Source organism: Macrobrachium rosenbergii, chromosome 17, assembly GCF_040412425.1.
Source record: "Macrobrachium rosenbergii isolate ZJJX-2024 chromosome 17, ASM4041242v1, whole genome shotgun sequence".
Taxonomy (NCBI): domain Eukaryota; kingdom Metazoa; phylum Arthropoda; class Malacostraca; order Decapoda; family Palaemonidae; genus Macrobrachium; species Macrobrachium rosenbergii.
This window is the reverse complement of record NC_089757.1, coordinates 33,470,765-33,490,764: the sequence shown is the minus strand read 5'-3', so window position 1 is coordinate 33,490,764 and position 20,000 is coordinate 33,470,765. Positions and strand designations below refer to the sequence as shown.

The following is a 20,000-nucleotide window of genomic DNA, read 5'->3' as shown; positions in this document are numbered from 1 at the left end:
ATAATGAGATCACTAATAAACAAAACAGATAAACGGCAACGAATGAAATCATAACCCACGACTGGTTTAAAAAAAATAGCCCACTAGATAAGGGGAGGCTTTTGAGAGAGGCCTACGAACGAAAAATTCCTTTTTTTTTTTTCTAAATGTTAATGACCAGTTTAATGCTAATGGAAGTGAAAGACTTCAGGAATGTTCCTCAACTTTCTGAAGAAAAGACACGAAATACGAACACTTAAATTAAGTTAACTTTAACTGAAAAGATAACAGAATAAAGCCTAACTGTTTGAAATGAATCATTCCCATTATCGGTGTTGGAAAGAGTTACGAAAATAGCGAGAGAGAGAGAGAGAGAGAGAGAGAGAGAGAGAGAGAGAGAGAGAGAGAGAGAGAGAGAGAGAGAGAGAGAGAGGACTTTCTCTCGCTTTTAGACGAAATGGTTCTGGAGAGAAAATAAGCTATACTGAATACATGCACGCTCACACACACATTATATATATATATATATATATATATATATATATATATATATATATATATATATATATATATATATATATATATATATATATATATATATACATATATATATATATATATATATATATATATATATATATATATATATATATATATATATAAATATATATATATATATATATATATATATATAACAATCAAACATACCGTGGACTGATCTGAATGATCCAAAGCTTCCATATTGTTTATGAACCCCAGAACAAGACAAAGCGAACATCTCAAACGAGTGAGAAACGAACTGTTTACTTTCCATTTCATTTCTCTCCCTGGTAAACTTATTTTTCAGCCCTACGTTCGTAACGATCCGAAATCCCGAAAAGATTAGAGCCCTTCTCTCTCTCTCTCTCTCTCTCTCTCTCTCTCTCTCTCTCTCTCTCCCGAGAGAAAGAAAGTAGATCGTCGCGAAAGTTTGAGCACTCCTTAATCGGGGGAGACATCAGAGCTGAACATATGAGATAACTTAGGGCCCAAGCGACGAACTTTACCTACTCCAAAAGCCTTCTTCTTCGTTCCGGGTTGAGGCAGGCAGACCCTCTCAGGACCCCGATTCAGTGAATCTGATCTATGCCCGGAGGCGACAAGGGAACGGGGCCATGTCAAACACTGATTAAAGACAACACTGCGAATCTCCAGAGTCAAAAAGGGCCGGGAGCAAAAGACTCGGCCTCTAAACTACAGGGGCATTGTAGACGCGATTCTCCAACGCCAAAGGAAACACAAAGTTTTGGGGGAAAGAGGAGGTGGTCTTGTGGAAGAGGGAGGGGGGAAGGAGGGAAGGAGGAGGGAGGGACAAAGGGGCAGCTTTTAAGAGAAGGAGGGTGTCAAGATGAGGGACTATTTTGAGGGAAGGGAAGACAAAGTTTTAGGGAAAGCGAAGGTGGTCTTGTGGAAGAGTAGGGAGGGAGGGACAAGGGGGCCGCTTTTAGGAGAAGGAGGGTGTCAAGATGAGGGACTATTTTGAGGGAAGGGAAGAGGAAGAGGAGGAGGAGGAGGAGGTGGAGGAGAAGACAGGGGAAGGTCAATTTCGAAGGATGATCATCACACACTTCGGCGTGTTTTGCTTATTTCCGAGATAGTACAACCAGGGTTTTGTTTACTCTTTTTGCACGGGCTGCAGGGGTGACGGAATCCGTAGATAGAAGGGTCGAGGTGAGTGGTAGAGGAGGGGACGGGTAGGGGTGGGGACGGGGTGGGGGGGACTTTGCTTTGAAATTTAAACATGTACCGACTTTCAATCACGGTGATAATCCTCCCCCGGCAAAAAGGATTACAATGTGCCCTTCCTCATCTCATAACTTGCATCGTTATTACAGTATTTCGAATATTAATACTGGGATTGTTGGATAATGTGTTTTACTGGTTTAATGGCCGGGGCGGATTACTCACAACAGGTGTTGGCTGCACGAACAAATCTGATAAAAAATAGGCCTATCATTTAATTGGACTTTGCCTATATTAAGTGACTTTACATTCCTCAGCGGTGAGGAAAAAAAAAGGTATGGGTGTTATTGCTGCTCAGCCGAGTCAAGAAGTGGGGGGCTTGTGAGGGAAATGTTGCTATAGATAAGCCGCATATACACACATGTATACATACATACATACACACACTATATATATATGTGTGTGTATGTATATGTATGAGTATATATATATATATATATATATATATATATATACATATGTATATATATATATATATATATATATATATATATATATATATGTATATATATGTGTGTGTGTGTGTATATATATATATATATATATATATATATATATATATATATATATATATATATATATATATATATGCTAACAAATTCATATCTATTCAACCAATAAGCAGACGCACATATACCTTATAAAAATAATTACAACTGGTATTTTTCACCAAGAAAAAAAATAAGTAAAGCTGTGAAGGGGAAATACATTTCATTTTTTGGGGTGAGCTAATGGTCAAGTCTCGACCATTCTAATACTAAAAAAAAATGTGGAGTATATTTATCAGAATGCTTATAAATCACTTTCGCCTAACAATTAATGGTCTAAAATGCGATACACGAAAAATTGGCCGGAAACCACAAGATCCCTGACATATGAAATGTGGGAGTTTCAAAAAAACTTCATCTGTGATATCTGTCATTTGGAACCACATCAATCAATGCGACGTCAGTCACGTAAGCCTACAAATAAGTTTGACGGCCGGAGATAAAATTTTATTGATCTGTTTAGAAGTCATTATGCTTCAAAGTCAACATAATGCTTCGTTGAATCTCTGTACTTTGAGCTTTCATATTATGATAATATACACAAAATTTATTAAAATTTTTAAACATGATACAATATGATTTTCACGTTTTTAATTTCAAATTCAAAGAAGAAATATATTTTTTAAACACTTCTGTTTCAGTCTGCATATATTTTTCATTCTATAGAATACACTACATCCAATGTAAGCACTAGGATTCTGGAAATAAGCACATTGCACTCTCAGATATCGGGAATGTCCAAACTTCATGGCGTGTCTTAAACACGTACAACTTTTTGTTACTACAGAAATCCTACATTGTACTCCGACACATTTTCAAAGAGTGATTTTGTTACCTAGAACTTTATATCACCCATTTTACTCTAAAGTCGTTATAATTACGTGAAATTCAACTTGGTGTTATTCCAGAGAATTTAATCTACGGGTAAATTTCACTCAGGGCATTAGCTCTTCCGAATTTTACTGGTCAGTGTTATATTAATCTGCCTAATGCCATCCTTTGATTCGTAAGCATTTTCTTTCAACTCATTCGGCGAAAGACGATGGGAAGCATGTAACAGATTCCTGGAATCACTCTTCCGCTCTCAAAGGTTGTTATTTTTTTTTTTTTTTAACTTGTTCAATCTGATTCATTGTGGTGGTTTCAGAGCTTAAATTGACGTTTAATTTTTTATGGGAAAATTATAGTTTAAGTAAAGAATATAACTGTTAAAGTTATTGATAATGTACACTTAGGCAACAATTAGCTGGAGTAAACTTCAAGGCGACAGATCATCTCAATGTGAAACACCAGTAAACTTTGCAAAGAGAAGAAATTAGGTAAAACCCAATAAAACATATATAATCAAGAAATAGAAACAATAGAAGTGGAAAAACAAGAATAATAAAAATGAGGAATCAAGACAGAGCAAACAGCGCTTGAATGTAACATCATGAGAGCTCAAAACTCAACACTGTGCTGGGCTGAGGCTGACACACAGCCCACATTTTAAAAACCTTAGGTAGGTGGACACCAACTAGCGCATAGTAACTATATGTAGCACCTAAGATAATCCAGCTGGCAGAAAGGATAATTCGAATGAAATGCTGTCAATTGGGTCACTGCTGAGTCGGGAAGCTGGGGAAAATACACGCTGGTATGCACGCAGTTAGCCTGCCTAGGTAAAGCCTTAGGTACAGTGGTACTTAGGTTCCAACTTCTTCTATGACTTGTGTGGCTTGGTTGGCAGCTGTCTCGTCTTTCAATTGAAAGACCTGGGTTCGATCCTGAAGTGAGTCAGAAATTTATTTCCGTTCCACACGTGACTGTGTTGATTGTTTCTATTCTATGCCTAATATATACAAAGATGGAAAGGATGTTTAGTGTCCATACTAACTAAACAAAATTTCCAGTGGTCGAATCATTTCTAGACAGTTCATCTAAGATTACAAGTTTCAGAGTAAACTGGCAGACTCTTGCCTCATAAAGATGAATTCATTTACCTTGAAGTGTACCAAAGTGAAAAACAAGACTAAAAGACCAAATCAAGGACACTGAGATCAAGATATTTTTATTATTATTATTATTATATTATTATTATTATTATTATTATTATTATTATTATTAAAAAAAGGATGGTTGTATGGCGCGAATTTATCTTATGTAGTGTTCTTTTCTATCTTCCTATGACTTCGTTTTCAACCGGCCGATATTCGTTGGAAAAGATAGTGTGCGAATATGGAAGTCTTTTATTAAAATATCCAATCAGAAAATCGTCCATTCAGGTTCTATTTTAGGCAATGTCGACCACAGAGGATGACCAACGAGCTGGTCGAAAACATGTCGACGGCAAATTCCAAAATAGAACCTGAATCCAGACGAACGATTTCTGGATTGATATTTTAATAAAAGACTTCCCATATTCCGCACACTAATCCTTTTTCCAACATGAATATCGGCCAGTTGCTGACTAACATCGCTGAGCCTGAAAAGCGAATCACAAGGAAGATAGAAAAGACACTATATATGATAAATTCGCATACAGCCATCCTTTTAATAAGACCTGTTTAAAAGAGGCCTACTCCTTCATATATTATTTATTATTATTATTATTATTATTATTATTATTATTATTATTATTATTATTATTATTATTATTATTATTATTCAGAAGATGAAACCTATTCATATGGAACAAGAAATCACAGGGGCTGCTGACTTGAAATTCAAGCTTCCAAAGAATATTAAGGTGTTCATTGGGAAGAAATAAGAGGAGGTAAAGGGAAACACAGAGAGAAGAGATCCCACTCACTTATTAAAAAAAAAATTAATTGATAAATTAACAAATAGATAAAAATGTATTGAAATACAAGGAAAATAGTAGTAAGGTAGTAATGTATTGCACCTTCCCTTGAACTTTAAATGAACAAATTTTGTCTTGTGTCACGGCATATAAGCCTATACTACACCCGAACTGAGTGTTTAGAAGATGGAAGCTTAAGAATCAAGCGATTCAAGTTTAGATAATGACTCTGAGCTTACAAAGTATGAGTATTTCAAACAAATGAAGACATGAGATTAAGTCGAGAAATAACCATTTGATTTTCTGACCTCCGAAGAATTGTAGACAGAACGGACTGATTTTTTTTTATGATGGTAAAATCACAAAATGGGCAAAGTTTCATAAAACGACTAAATACAGGTAATTTCAAAGCTAAAAATACATAAGTTTATGTACATGTATTATTACATTTGATAAACATAAGAGAACGGATAAGCAAAATAACACGAGACTCACAATCCATATGTAGAATCATTCCTAAAGCGGCAAGCGTCACTTCAACGAAAATTGATGTAAATTGACAAAATCCTTAAATACGAGTGAAATAGGTAAACCAGATCGAAAGAATAAATCTTAAGACATTTTATCTCGAACCGGTTGGTTAGCAACATAGCCTGAACAATCTGTGACCCCGTTAAATAAAGGCCGGGCACCTCCCTCTCAGGAAGAGGTGGTCTACCGAAGCACCTGCCTTGAAAAAAATGGAGGAGGACGAGGAGGAGGAGGAGGAGGAGAAAGATCTATGAGAATGCTTATTCTCACCCTCCCACAGTGCCGTCCAGGCAAAAGGGAATCGTGGGAATTGGAACAGGTGGCGTACAAAAGGAGTTAGTGTGACGACAAACGAAAATACGTATTTTATCTCGGATCCCCCCCAGCCCCCTCTCCAATATTTTTTGTGCCTCCTGTTTCGAGAGGGGGGGCGGAAAGAAAGGACGGCGCTAAAGGATGAAGTAAAGAGACATTTCGGCTACTGTCCGAGGACTCCGAAGACCTGCGTCCTTCAATCCGTGTCCGAATAATTGTGAACGCTTATGAAAGGTATGCTGCCATATTTCGTACATAAAGGATTCCGCGGCTTCCAGGGTATCAGCTTCGTTTATAATCCTTTGATATCCTACGGGATTTATCTAAGAGGAGGGCGAGACTCAAGAGGGAGATTAGCGTTTGAATTTCCAGTTTTATAATTTCACTGTCTGAGGGTCCTCAACTTCAGACAACTACTCGTTTAGAAGTTATATTGTAAATTTCTAATCTAAACAAGAGAGGTATTTGATGCCTCAAAATCCTTTCTTCACTTTTCTTGAATAACGCCAGAAATATATAAGATGACTTTTTACTTAACGGTAATGGATTCAGGGATTCTAATAACTTTTTTCATACTTTATAACGCAACCAAGATTTTACATATGTAAATCTGAAATTCTATTTCAGTTGGTTCAAGCTGGTCCGCTGGTATAGTGGTTAGCGTCGTGGCATGCCACTCAGATGTCGCGGGTTCGAGTCTCCCCAATTGGCTCTGTATTATTATCAGTTACTGCTGCAGTGCAGGGTCTGCGGTGGGAGGTTGAAACCAACATTCTTTGGAAGCTTGAATTTCAAGCCAATGGCCCCTTTTGTGTGCTTGTTCCATGTGAACAGGTTTCATCTACTTAAATAATAATAATACATAATTGTATAGCTCCCAAAATACATATGTTTATCTGATATTTGGTAATATATCTTCACAGGATCTTATTCAAGTTTATATGTGCCTCGTGGTCCATTGCTTACAATATTCACGTCACCACGTTCCCTTAAAACCTCACTGTTCTTGTGTTAAGCTGCGAATAAATTATGTACTTGGTGGGTAGTGGACTGTGATGCAATGTAGTTACGGTAGAGATTGGCATGGTCCTTGCAACCTCATCTGCAAATACGTACATTTTCATTTATGTATAAATACAGCGTGTGTATTTGTGTTTGTAAGTGCCAATACAAAATTGTGAAAAAGATAGGACTCTTTTTCACATTTATATCAATCGATACCTAATTCTAAAACACGTATACCCCGTAGGAGGGTAGTGCCGTCAGTGCACCTCACGCGGTGCACTGTAGTCATTACTTAAGCTTCTTTGCAGCGTCCCTTCGGCCCCTAGCTGCAACCCCTTTCATTCCTTTTACTGTACCTATATTCTTTTTCTCTTTCTTCCATCTTACTTTCCACCCTCTTCTAATAATTGTTTCATAGTGCAACCGCGAGGTTTTCCTCCTGTTACACCTTTCAAACCTACCTACTCTCAATTTCCTTTCCAGCGCTGAATGACCACATAGGTTCCAGTGCTTGGCCTTTGACCTAAATTCTATATTCCACCCACTCCATTCCTAAAACACGTATATATACCATTCTTGAACGCCAATGGAATTTCGGCTCATTCCAGCTAGAAAATGCTCAATGCAACACCGAAAATTCTCCGGCTTACTCTCTAGGAGCCAAGGGGGACAATATTTTTCGGGAGTCTCGTATTTTTAAGGAACATTTCAAAAAGGATACTAAAATATGATGGGGAAAAGCTTTTCTGTACTTCCAGTACAGAGTTACCCGGAGATAAAGGATTCTGTGTTAAAACACGAACCTTTCCATAACGCATCGACGTAATTTCTTAAGCTTATTTACTCCATAATTACAGAGTTTAAAATGTGGTTCTCTGTATCTCAGAGAGAGAGAGAGAGAGAGAGAGAGAGAGAGAGAGAGAGAGAGAGAGAGAGAGAGAGAGAGAGAGAGAGAGAGAGAGAGAGAGAGACTTATTTCCAGACTATAATGAGAAAAGTTGTTTAAACAACTTTTTTGTCACTAAAGGTGAGGCCATGAAATCTCCGCTGCAAACATTTTTTTATTCTATTTTTTGAATGGGAGCAAAACAACAAAATGGCAACAACCAAAAACAACAATTACAACCCACGGGCCAGATCCAAAATAGAGGGGTTGGGGGGCAACGCGCGGCCGAATCTATTAGAAGGATCATTGTCAATCGGGGGATGGCGGGGTGTTAGAAGGTGTTAGGGGTGGGGTGGGGGGAATTTATGAACCGAAACACAACAACAACAGCATCGAGAACGAAGTGGAGGACCGTCGCCATACGTCACCCAAAGTTCCCCCGAAGTGGCCGAGGGCATAAACAAGATATCAAGAACAAAGAATTCGTAAATGAAAGCGGCGCCCGAGATACAAATCTCGAAGTTGAAAACTTCCCCCCCAAACCCGTCCCCCCCCCTCTCAAAAAAAGAAAAATAAATTGCCAAGCGGGAATAAAAATATTCGAAGGCGACTGTAAAAAGAATGCTGAAATATCTAACACAATAATTTCGACCTAATGAGCGAGGCATCAGGTGTCATTACATTGAAACTTCGGCCGTAAATACAAATTCTCCCAGGAAGCCTTGCACTCGCCGCTCTTGCATAATCATAATCGCATCTCATTTTCCATTTACCTTAACGGACCTTTCGGGGAGGGGAGTGGGTGGGGAGGGGGTAAAATTTAAGCTTAGGCCTCAAGAATTCTGATGGTTTTGACTGTATATGGACACATACAGTAGGGATACTGGTCGACGGTAAGCTGTATCAGACATACAAAGCACCGTGCTTGTAATTTAGTAGTGACTTCGAAAATGCGATTTACCTTTATGGACCTCTCGGGGAGGAGAGGGGGAAGGGGGAAGGGGGAGGGGTAAAATTTAAGCTTGGGCCTCAAGAATTCTGATGGTTTCGACTGTATTTGGGCACATACAGTAAGGATACTGGTCGACGGTATGCTGTATCAGACATACAAAGCACCGTGCTTGTAATTTGGTACTGACTTCGAAAATACGGTTTCTGTTAATGTGTCTGGAAGGCTTTGTATAGGAGGACAAAATCTTAATATTGCCCATATACGCATTTGGGAGTTTAGCGCCCAACTATACAGTTCTTGGAAAGGATTTGGGGGACAAGAAAAATGGCGAAGAAATGGGTGAGAAGAGTGAGAGAGAGAGAGACAGAGAGACAGAGTTAGAAAGAGAGAGAAAGAGAAAGAGGAAAGGCGAGAGGGAGGAGAAGTGGATATCACTAACTCCATATCCCCGAATTCATAAACAAGCTCCTCAGTGTGAACTCAGCGGGCTCCTCGCGAGCGGAGCAGCCTTGGAGGGCGCTCGTAAAGGCCACGACTCGGCGGAGAACCTACGGCCGGCCCGACCTTAAGTGCAGTCGTTGATAAGCACTGTATTGGGTGCCACCACTAAACTCAGTGTGAATAATGAGGGTACGGAGGTCCGGAAGCGTGTATTCATTTATTTCCAGGCTCTGCCGGGAGCCGTAACTTTCCAGAACGTAGTGCCATGCTCAGTTCCGGGATGGAATACTAAAAGGTGAGGGATGGGGGGGTTCCAGACACAGGGCCACTATATTGCTAATTTTTTTAGGTGTGTTTTGATAGGCCATTTTGGCTTTACGGTCTCCTTGGCCAAAGGGTCATTCTCCCCTCGCCGCCAGTATGAGGACCGAGGTGCTAACTCGTGGGGATTTTATTTGCGGTGGGAGTTACAGTTTTAGACCTTCTGCCTTGTTTATATAAGGTATTTTCAGCATAAACTGCGCTAAGTGACAGTAAAGAAGTATGAATTTCAGCAGCCATTAAGGTATGAATTATCTCATATTCATGACATTAAGCTTTAACGATAAAGGCAGAAGAGGTACGAAGGGCCGAATAACCAAAACGCAATTCCCTACACTTAAAACTCGAGTAAACGAAGTCAGGTGAGGAGGAGGAGGAGGAGGAGGAGGAGGAGGTAATTCCCGAGGCGCTAAATTAAGACGTGTTACCTCGGCTGACGGGGATGTTTATTCTGGCACCTCTCCCCTGAGTTATCATGACAACTTCCAGAAATAAAGATGGCCGCCGGAAACGCTTAGGTGAGCGAAAATGTCTCTCCCGCAGGAGGAAAATATCTGAAAAGCCAACTATGCTTTACCTGCCGCATATGTTTGCAGAGACGAAACACACGATAACACTTCCCGACTTGCTTTCATTAGCACTAAATCGCGAGGACCTTTTAGAATGAATTTCATTTTCATAAGCAGTAATTAATTCGCGAGGGTAATTTTGCTGGAGTCATTCCGGGGCCGAGGATATCCTGTAGGACAGTAATCTAAAGGACCCTGTTTTCCCCTCGCAAGGACTGGCAGTGGGCGACAATCGAAGGTTTATAAAAAAAAATGGCTGACATCTGATGCAACTCAAAAGTTTAAGAACCTCTATTCAACTTACCAAAATTCAGGCAGCAACGTTTTGAGAAGATATTCTGAGAGTAATGTTCTGTAATGTCTACAGCAATATGACTGACGGCAAAAGAGACTGAAATATGAGATACATTTTGTGAGAGATATATTAGACATTTGCCTTCTGTTATCTGCTATGTAGAGATATTACATTAAAACTTATTTCATGTTTCTCAACTTGAAGAAACTAAAATAAAAAACAAATGTAAAATAGCCAGACAGTTAATATTAAATAACTGACAGTGCAACGTATGTATTTCTAGAATTACATTTTGCCCTGACAGCGAACGAAAAAAGTCTATCAATTTGGAATCTTAACAACTTCTATACAGAAACTATCAGCTGCACGTCGTCCGCTTGAGGAATGCACACGGGTCGTGCAGTTGAGAGGTATGAGCGCTACCACCCACCTACGAGGCTGCAGCAGGTGATAAAAGAGAGAGTTTTCTCAAAGCTGAATAAAACGAATTTTCTGAGATAGTGAGTGTGTGTGTATATGTATGGCAGTATATATATATATATATATATATATATATATATATATATATATATATATATATATATATATATATATATATATATATATATATATATATATATATACATATTTATATATTTGCTCAAGAGAATTTATATACCGACAAATAAAATATGACCCCAGACGACGGCGCTGTCATGACCAGCACACGAGTTCCTTGCCTCATACCCTACTGATACACCCATTCCCCTCCCCCTTCTCCCCCCACCCCTCCCATCCCCACCACAACTCCACCAAACGCAAGTAACTAAATAATCGGCTTAATCGTGCCCCGTTTTCTAGAACTAGCACAGCATTTGCAAATATGCAACGGAGAAATAAAAGCGAGACGAATTGCACCAACAACAGAACTTGGCACTTTTTTTTATGTGATTCATTGAATCATAATATTTTCAGGCAGTGATCTTTTATTTCATTTTATTTTGTTTTTTATTTGTATTTTTTTGACATCACAAAAGACGAATGTAAATAGTTCTTCTTGCAGCGAAGTGAAATGAATGCAGCGGGAAAGCGAAATTTAACAGCTACATCAAAAGAGAGAGAGAGAGAGAGAGAGAGAGAGAGAGAGAGAGAGAGAGAGAGAGAGAGAGAGAGAGAGAGAGAGAGAGAGATTTTACACTGCGTTCCAAAACGGACAAAAAATGACTAACACAATTTTAACAACTACCAAATATTTATATAAAAATACAACACAGTAAATGAGAGAGAGAGAGAGAGAGAGAGAGAGAGAGAGAGAGAGAGAGAGAGAGAGAGAGAGAGAGAGAGAGAGAGATTAAATTACGTTCGAAAACTGACAAAAAATGACCAACACAGTTTTAACAACCACCAAATATTTAAATAAAAATACAACATAGTAAATGAGAGAGAGAGAGAGAGAGAGAGAGAGAGAGAGAGAGAGAGAGAGAGAGAGAGAGAGAGAGAGAGAGAGAGAGAGCTAAAGGGATAGATGCGAAAGAAAGATTTTTAAAATCGTTTGAAAACTGACAAAAAATTAGTAACAATTTAACGATGTTCAATTTTTAAGTAAGAATACAACACCGAGTAAATGAGAGAGAGAGAGAGAGAGAGAGAGAGAGAGAGAGAGAGAGAGAGAGAGAGAGAGAGAAGCCTTCCTAACGAACGGCCTTGTAATTCTGTTTTTCCTCTTCAACCAAACAGGACCGAAACGAAAGCAGCAGAAGCAGGAACAGCAGGAACAACAACAACAACAGCCGCTACAGCAGCAGGAACAGCAACAGCAAAAGGAACAGCAACAGAGAGAGAGAGAGAGAGAGAGAGAGAGAGAGAGAGAGAGAGAGAGAGAGAGAGAGAGAGCGAGAGAGAGATAGAAGCCTTCCTAATGAACGGCCTTGTAATTGTATTTTTCCTCATCAACCGAACAGGACCGAAACGAAAGCAGCAGAATCAGGAACAGCAACAACAACCACTACAGCAGCAGGAACAGCAACAGCAAAATGAACAGCAACAGAGAGAGAGAGAGAGAGAGAGAGAGAGAGAGAGAGAGAGAGAGAGATAAGCCTTATTAACGAATGCCCTTGTAATTCTATTTTTCCTCTTCAACCAAACAGGGCCGAAACGAAAGCAGCAGAAGCAGGAAACGGAGCAGGAGCAGCAGAAACAACAACAACAACAGCAACAGCAAAAGGAACAGCAACACAGAGAGAGAGAGAGAGAGAGAGAGAGAGAGAGAGAGAGAGAGAGAGAGAGAAGCCTTCCTATCGAATACCCTCATAATTCTATTTTTCCTCTTCAACCAAACAGAACCGAAACGAAACCAGTAGAAGTAGGAAACGGAGCAGGAGCAGCAGAAACAACCACAGCAACAGACGCTAAAGCAACAGCAGCCTGAACAGCAACAGCAAAAGGAACAGCAACAACAGAAGCGAGCGGGCGGGCTGTCCGGGCCAAAGGCGGGAGGAGGATCTCTCGCGGCTCCCCTGCTAAGACTGGAGAGGAAATATATCCTACAAGTTTAATTACTTTCCCCAACTCGTTATCAATCTAATTTACACATTCATTAAAACTTCGGGGAAACCTTTTTTTTTTTTTTTACTTTTTTATTTTTACTTTTTTTTTTATTTTTCAGAAATGCTATCAAATCAAGTAGTGGATCTAACGCCAGTGTGTGTTTATGTATATGTTTTTTCTTGTTTACCGCCAGCCGCCATGTTGTTTTTTGTTGTTGTTATTGTAATCCTGTTATTATCCAAAACAGGCATCACCTTAATTTATCGTCGTATCTCTCATCTTAATTATCGTAATAGAAGCAGCGCGCTTATCAACGTTATTAATAAAGCCATTGCAATTAATGGCGTATTATCCATTAGCATTTTGTCATCGTCTCCATTTACCGTGACTAGATTAGATTACGGAGTGGTTTATCGAAACCTAATGATAAAACATTATATGAAGCGTTGCCGAATTTATTGCCAATATTCGCGACACTTGACCTTTCTTTGTATACGCGTTTAGTTATATCTGTGATTCTGATGCTTCCTGAAGGAAGATTATAGAGGCAGAGGACAATATTTTGTTTATTATTCCTTTTCTTTTACAGAGATGCATTAATCTTTATCATATTCCTATATAAACATTACTGTATACATCAGCAAGACTTTAACATATAAGGATCTACGATATGTAACTAACTCGTCACATATATTTATTTATTGCAACATTATTCCTAATTATTTATTGCAATATTATTCATATACAAATATTACTATATATATATATATATATATATATATATATATATATATATATATATATATATATATATATATATATATATATATATATATATATATATAATGATGTATATATATATATATATATATATATATATATATATATATACATATATATATGTGTATATATATATATAGACATATATATATATATATATATATATATATATATATATATATATATATATATATATATATAATATATGTGTGTGTAGATAATATATAAACACGTCCTCAACATACAAGAAACAATAAGGTCTGCTACTGACTTGTCATACATTTATTTATATCAATATAATGAACTGAATATAGAATTTAGGCCAAAGGCCAAGCACCGGGACCTATGAGGTCATTCAGGGCTGAAACGGAAATTGACAGCAAAAGGTTTGAAAGGTTTAACAGGAGAAAACCTCAGAGCAGTTGCACTATGAAACAATTGTTAGGAGAGGGTGGAAAGAAAGATGGTAGAGAATATGAAAGGAGGTACAGTAAAATGAACGAAAGGGGTTGCAGCTAGGGGTCGAAGGCACGCTGCAAAGAACCTTAAGTAACGCTTACAGTACACCGCATGAGGTGCACCCTACGGGGAACAATATATAGCAGTTTTTTCTCTTTTGCCTCTAATGAACAGATTTTATGTGAGGTAATTAGGGACTAGGTATCAACCTTTTCATACCTATATGATTGAGAGCAAAAGCTTATTACAATGAAAAGCATCTGAATTCATAGTTTATGTCTCACAGATTCACTGATGGTAACCTGTTTATACGAAAAAATGCACTTCCGGTACATTTTAAGAAATCGAAAAATAATTTAAGCCCAAAAAAATATGTTGAAAAAGAACCGAAATACAAAGGAAGCTAATGATGACAGGGAACAGGCACTTTAAAATAACTTCTAAAAACCCTCAACAAAATGTTACTTCTCAAAATGCAAGTCTCTCCAGCATAATCTCAAAATTTATATTAATACAGAAGTCATTTTGCTCCAGGATCGGCTAGGAAGCTTCGGATGCGATGATTTTTGCTCCAGACAGAGTGCTAGACACTCATAAATCCACAGAAGAAGCAAAAGGTGATACCCTTGTACAAAACAAGGAAGTGAATTCTGATTCATGAATCAGATTCTTCTTAAGCTAATGGGAAGATAGGACATGAGTCAAAAATATATTCCGCACCACATTGTTCCAAATTACAAGTCCTTTTCCCACAAATCAATTAAAAGGATACATTGAACGGAACAAAGAATTTGATTAATTAAGTTAAAGGATACAGGATACACATACAAATGTTGCAAAACACACAAACACAGATATATATATATATATATATATATATATATATATATATATATATATATATATATATATATATATATATATATATATATATATATATATGTACATATTTAAATATATATATAAGTAGACTCTGGACGGACACGGACCTTACAAATGAGGGCCCCGTGGTCTACACTACGCATATAATATCCACACTACCTGAGATAACAGCACGATATATTCGTTTTGGAAGATATGCAGATGAAATTAAGAAGAGTTAGATAATATGACGGTATCTAAAGGAAGGCAAATGCCAGTCTAGACGGGCAATGAGAGAGAGAGAGAGAGAGAGAGAGAGAGAGAGAGAGAGAGAGAGAGAGAGAGAGAGAGAGAGAATTACCCGAGCTAGACAATAAAAAATGTATCTCACGCAAAGTCAATATCAGTCAAGACAGGCAGAGAGAGAGAGAGAGAGAGAGAGAGAGAGAGAGAGAGAGAGAGAGAGAGAGAGAGAGAATTTTACCCAATACAGAATAATTACAATAATAACAGTAATAATGATGATAATCATACCAAGGACATTAACTACGTATGCAAATATTCCTGATAAGTCCAATCCGTTACGTCCCTTACCCCAGCCATTCACGCGGCAATTAAGCTATTATTTTGTCCTCTCCGGACCACCCTTACATCGCCCCCTCTGCCACCCACCTCTCCCCTCCCTCTCCCCAATGAGAGAAATTTTGGCAGCAGAAGAAAATCTAGGATCACGTGGAATATTGTTCAATAAGCATGCATGCTCTAATTTCATGAAATATGTCTCGGGGGGACCTGATTCAAATTATGGGCTGGGAACACGATACCACGGGGTTGGAGGATCGTGGCCCCGGGGGTCTGGGGGGTTAGAGAAAGGCACGAAGAGTAGGGTAGGGTGGGTGGAAGGGGGCATGGCAGGGTTATAAAGGGGAAAGCCCCCTCTGAACAGTGACAATTTCATGAATGTGTTAATGTTGAGGACATTTATGGTCAAAATTTCACACGACCGTGGCTCCGTTTGTCTGGGCATTCCCCAAAGGACACTTACTTTATCCCGAGGGTGGCGAAGCTATATTATGGCAATTTACTGGCCCTTCGTATTTTTTTCTTCCCCCTTTTTATTCATTTTTTCTTTTTCCTAAAAGACGACTGGGTGGAAGCAGACGATTCGCGAATCGCACACCTAATCAAGACGTCACTTTGATTACGGGTTTTTCTCAAGATCCTAAATTATTTTAAATTCTAAATAATTGCACGGAATTATTTTGTATCATAGCTCTTATACTGGTAAGTTATACTGGTAAGTTATACTTATATCTTTTCCTAAAAGGCGACTGAATGGAAGTAGACGATTTGCGAATCGCACACCTAATCAAGACGTCACTTTGATTACGGGTTTTTTCAAGATCGTAAATGATTTTAAATTCTATTTTGGACGAAACTATGTTATATCATAGTTCTTATACTGGTAAATTATACTTGGGTCTCGTTTCATTAAAAACAAAATCTAAACGGTGTACCCATTACTTATAAAGAAATGACTTGCATAATGCTTAAGAAAATTGAAGACTCAGTAGCAGACGATAAGTCTAATTATAAACCTGTAATAACAATATGTCTAATTACAAATGTCTAATTATAAACCTGTAATAACGATCCTCCCTCTGCACACGTGCACTATTTAAAGACATAATCGCATTAAAGAAAGAAATAAAAAAAAAGAAGATAGCTTTCACTCTCATGAAAGTTGCATGGATGTGGCCATCAGATAATTACATAAGATAATCGTACGAGATAATCCCAATCGTGATCAAGATATTCACTTAGCTAATAATAAGAAGCATGAATTAATGATTATATTTCCTTTCTATCTACTAATTTTTTTATATCTTTAATAGAGGTACCAAGCACATAAGACTGGCCTTTGGTTCCACATCCGCTGGGATTTCATATCTTTGCGAATAAGCAAGAAAGATATTAAGATTAAAGAAAATGAATGATAAAATCTTTAAATGGAAAAATATTGTTCATAGCCATCAAATATATGACGTCAGCCAAAACTAAAACTGAAATATTGTATTGTTTGAAAAATGCCATTCAAAGCAATGACTGAGTAACATAAAAATCAAATACTTATACAAATTGTTCAAAAATTGCGCCTCGTTTTGGCGTCTTGAAGGGATTACTAACGATTACTTTATAGTATGATTTCTTAAGCGTACCAGAAAATCACAGAGAATACCAACAGATTATTTTCTAATATAGAGATCAGTTGCTTCAGATATCTTTCCGTTAAAGGATTCTAGAGACAGTGGGAAATTTTTCATAATCATTATTATTATTATTATTATTATTATTATTATTATTATTATTATTATTATTATTATTATTATTATTATTATTACGGATATTAATTATAGACGGATAAACTTTATCGACGAAGCATCGATTCATTATGTCCTGTACTTTTTCATTTGACCCTCAAACTAATCAATAACCTTACAGTAAAGGCGAAAACGAATCACATGAACCATTCCACCGTTTCTTTTCAAATGAGTGAATGTAATCTGCACTTCTCGTAATGTAATTTCGTGATGAAAAGGGGTAACGTAAATTTGTTTCTTAGCAGTTTACAAATATGTAGTAATCAGGCACACAACCTTATTATCGTGTCAACAAAAGTTTTAAATTTTCTCTTTAAATGATTATCTTATTCTCTTGTCAAGTTAATCACAAAGAGAAGTGGCATAAAATGAGTATATGATATTCGAATCAGACATCAGAGATATGTTTCTGCAAATGTTCTACAACCCTTTGCCCCCTTCTTTCTCAATAACCCCAAGATGGGCAATCTTACTATTGCCAAATACGCTGTTCTATCTACTCGTGCTATTGAGGAAAATGAGCAAGTAATCAATAGCCTATATTTGATATTACTGACTAGATTGAATAGTAAACAGTTTCAGTAACAAAATTGCCGTGATTTGATGGAATTTCATAATACATAAGGTTGAAAGGAAGGGAGGAGAGAGAGAGAGAGAGAGAGAGAGAGAGAGAGAGAGAGAGAGAGAGAGAGAGAGAGAGAGAGAGAGAGAGAGAGTAAGCATTTACCGAAAACCCATTACATTCGGTTTCGTAATAATACACTCCAAACTTCACCTGTACAATAAAAAAAAATAACCACCACCGACCATTTGATTGAGGCTACACACACACACACACACACACACACACACACACACACACACACACACACACACACACATATTGAAATTCAATAACATATTTCAATTCACAATAAAAATACCCCGAAAGGTCGTAGACAATATTGTTAGTAGAAGCGTTTTTGTTTTTTTTTGTTTTTTTTTTTTGTTAGGAGCCCATCGTCCAGAATACTGTGTAGGGGACAAACAATCACTTACCGGGTCTGAACTATTCAGTTCAAGCGACCGCAGGGCTCTAGATGGCGCCGTTGGTGAATGAACCGCATGGGCTAGCTGGCAGAAAGGATTGGAAAATACCCATTACTAAAACACTTTAGTTCCTGGAGTCTTATTGGCTAAAAACAAACAATTGGGGGGGACGACTAATTCATATATATAAAGCAGCAGTATCTCAAATGAGAACAGATGGACAATGCCCTTTTCTGCTCTGTACTGATAATCAAAGTCATCTTCACTGGACAGGATATAATCCGTCATGAAGCATAAGAGAGTCCAGTCAGTCGTGGGTTTTTGGAAAAATTTTTGCTTGGAAGTGACAGAAAGCTGGTTATCAAAGCACATCATGCAGTCGCAAGCAAAGGCACGTAATGCCTTCTCAGGGTGAAAAGGATAGAAGGAACAGATTGACAAGAAAGATGTGGGCCAACTGAAGTGGACCACAATCCAAGACGTATCCTCAGCGCAAACGCCGATGCCAGACTCCCAAAATCCATTAATCAAACCACCTCATATGCATAGCAGATAATGGAGTTAAGATGCTTAGTAAAGCTACCGGCAGATGGCATTACACGCGATACCTGTCCCAGTCTATGATAAAATCACTCATCCACAGAAGTGACGAAAGCAGAAACCACAGGGTCATGCTGACCAAGAACACTTCCATATTCCAGCATTCCCAAAGGTAAGGAATTTCGACAACTCCATTGGAAAGATAAGTTAGTACATACAAGCGTCTCACCAAGCCTTTTCAAGTAAGAAATGCACTTAGAAATACCAGGCAATACCAAGCATTAGTTCTGGATTTCATAACCAATTACGACCACAGCCGAAAACGAAGCCCAAATTAAGATTAGTTTTCCACGAAGAAGAGAAATTGGACCGGATAGCCTTAGATTATTTGGTTAGTTAATGCTTTTTTTTTCCTTCCCCTGCTGTTTCATTTATAAAAGCATCCTTTCAAGCATTTACATAGCTAGTTCGTTTATCATGCAAACCCTCCCTCGTTAATGTGAAGTATTCACACACACGCACTTGAGCAAACCTGAAGTGGAAGAACTAATCTTCTTCCTTGAAATTTCAGGTCAAGTAATGAAGGTTTTCATACGGGGTTAATTGCGATAAAGCTTAGAAATGTGTTAATGTTAAAAAAAATATATGTTTAGTCAAGCACTTGCCTTAGTGAGTATATTGTTAAAACAAAGAGAGTATTATATAATGTAAATGAAGGAAGTCAACACGAGTGGCTTTTAAAGCCTTTAAAAAGACAGGCATTTCGATCTTATAATTAGCATGCACATACATTTCTGTGAGTTTTCACAGATAAGTTAGCGATGTTATTTTTTAGGTTAGGTCAGTTGTTAAAAGTTCCAATATTAAAACAAGATTATTTTCCAGTTCCAGAAGTGATTTTTATTTTTTGTTTTTACATAGCAAACAATAGAACAGAACTCAAGAAGTAAACATTTCATCTGTGTCAAAATAAATAAGTCACCGATAAAGGAACAATTTGTTAGTTATCAAGCCAAAT

The 20,000-nt window shown here is 37.7% G+C and overlaps 1 protein-coding gene across 9 annotated transcripts in view; it reads right to left on the bottom strand.

Moving 5' to 3' along the window:
* Positions 1-20,000, bottom strand: part of LOC136847847 (homeotic protein ultrabithorax-like) — a 1,187,590-nt gene that overhangs the window by 967,643 nt on the left and 199,947 nt on the right. For 7 of the 9 annotated variants that reach the window (XR_010855864.1, XR_010855863.1, XM_067119823.1 and 4 more), the window contains exon 3: positions 18,452-18,526. The exons of the other annotated variants lie outside the window; for them this stretch is intronic. Coding sequence is in view for 5 of the 7 variants with exons in the window: in XM_067119823.1 (XP_066975924.1) it covers positions 18,452-18,526 (75 nt within the window). In the remaining 2 variants the exon portion in view is untranslated. The remainder of the gene's footprint in view (positions 1-18,451; positions 18,527-20,000) is intronic. 9 annotated transcript variants of the gene reach the window in all.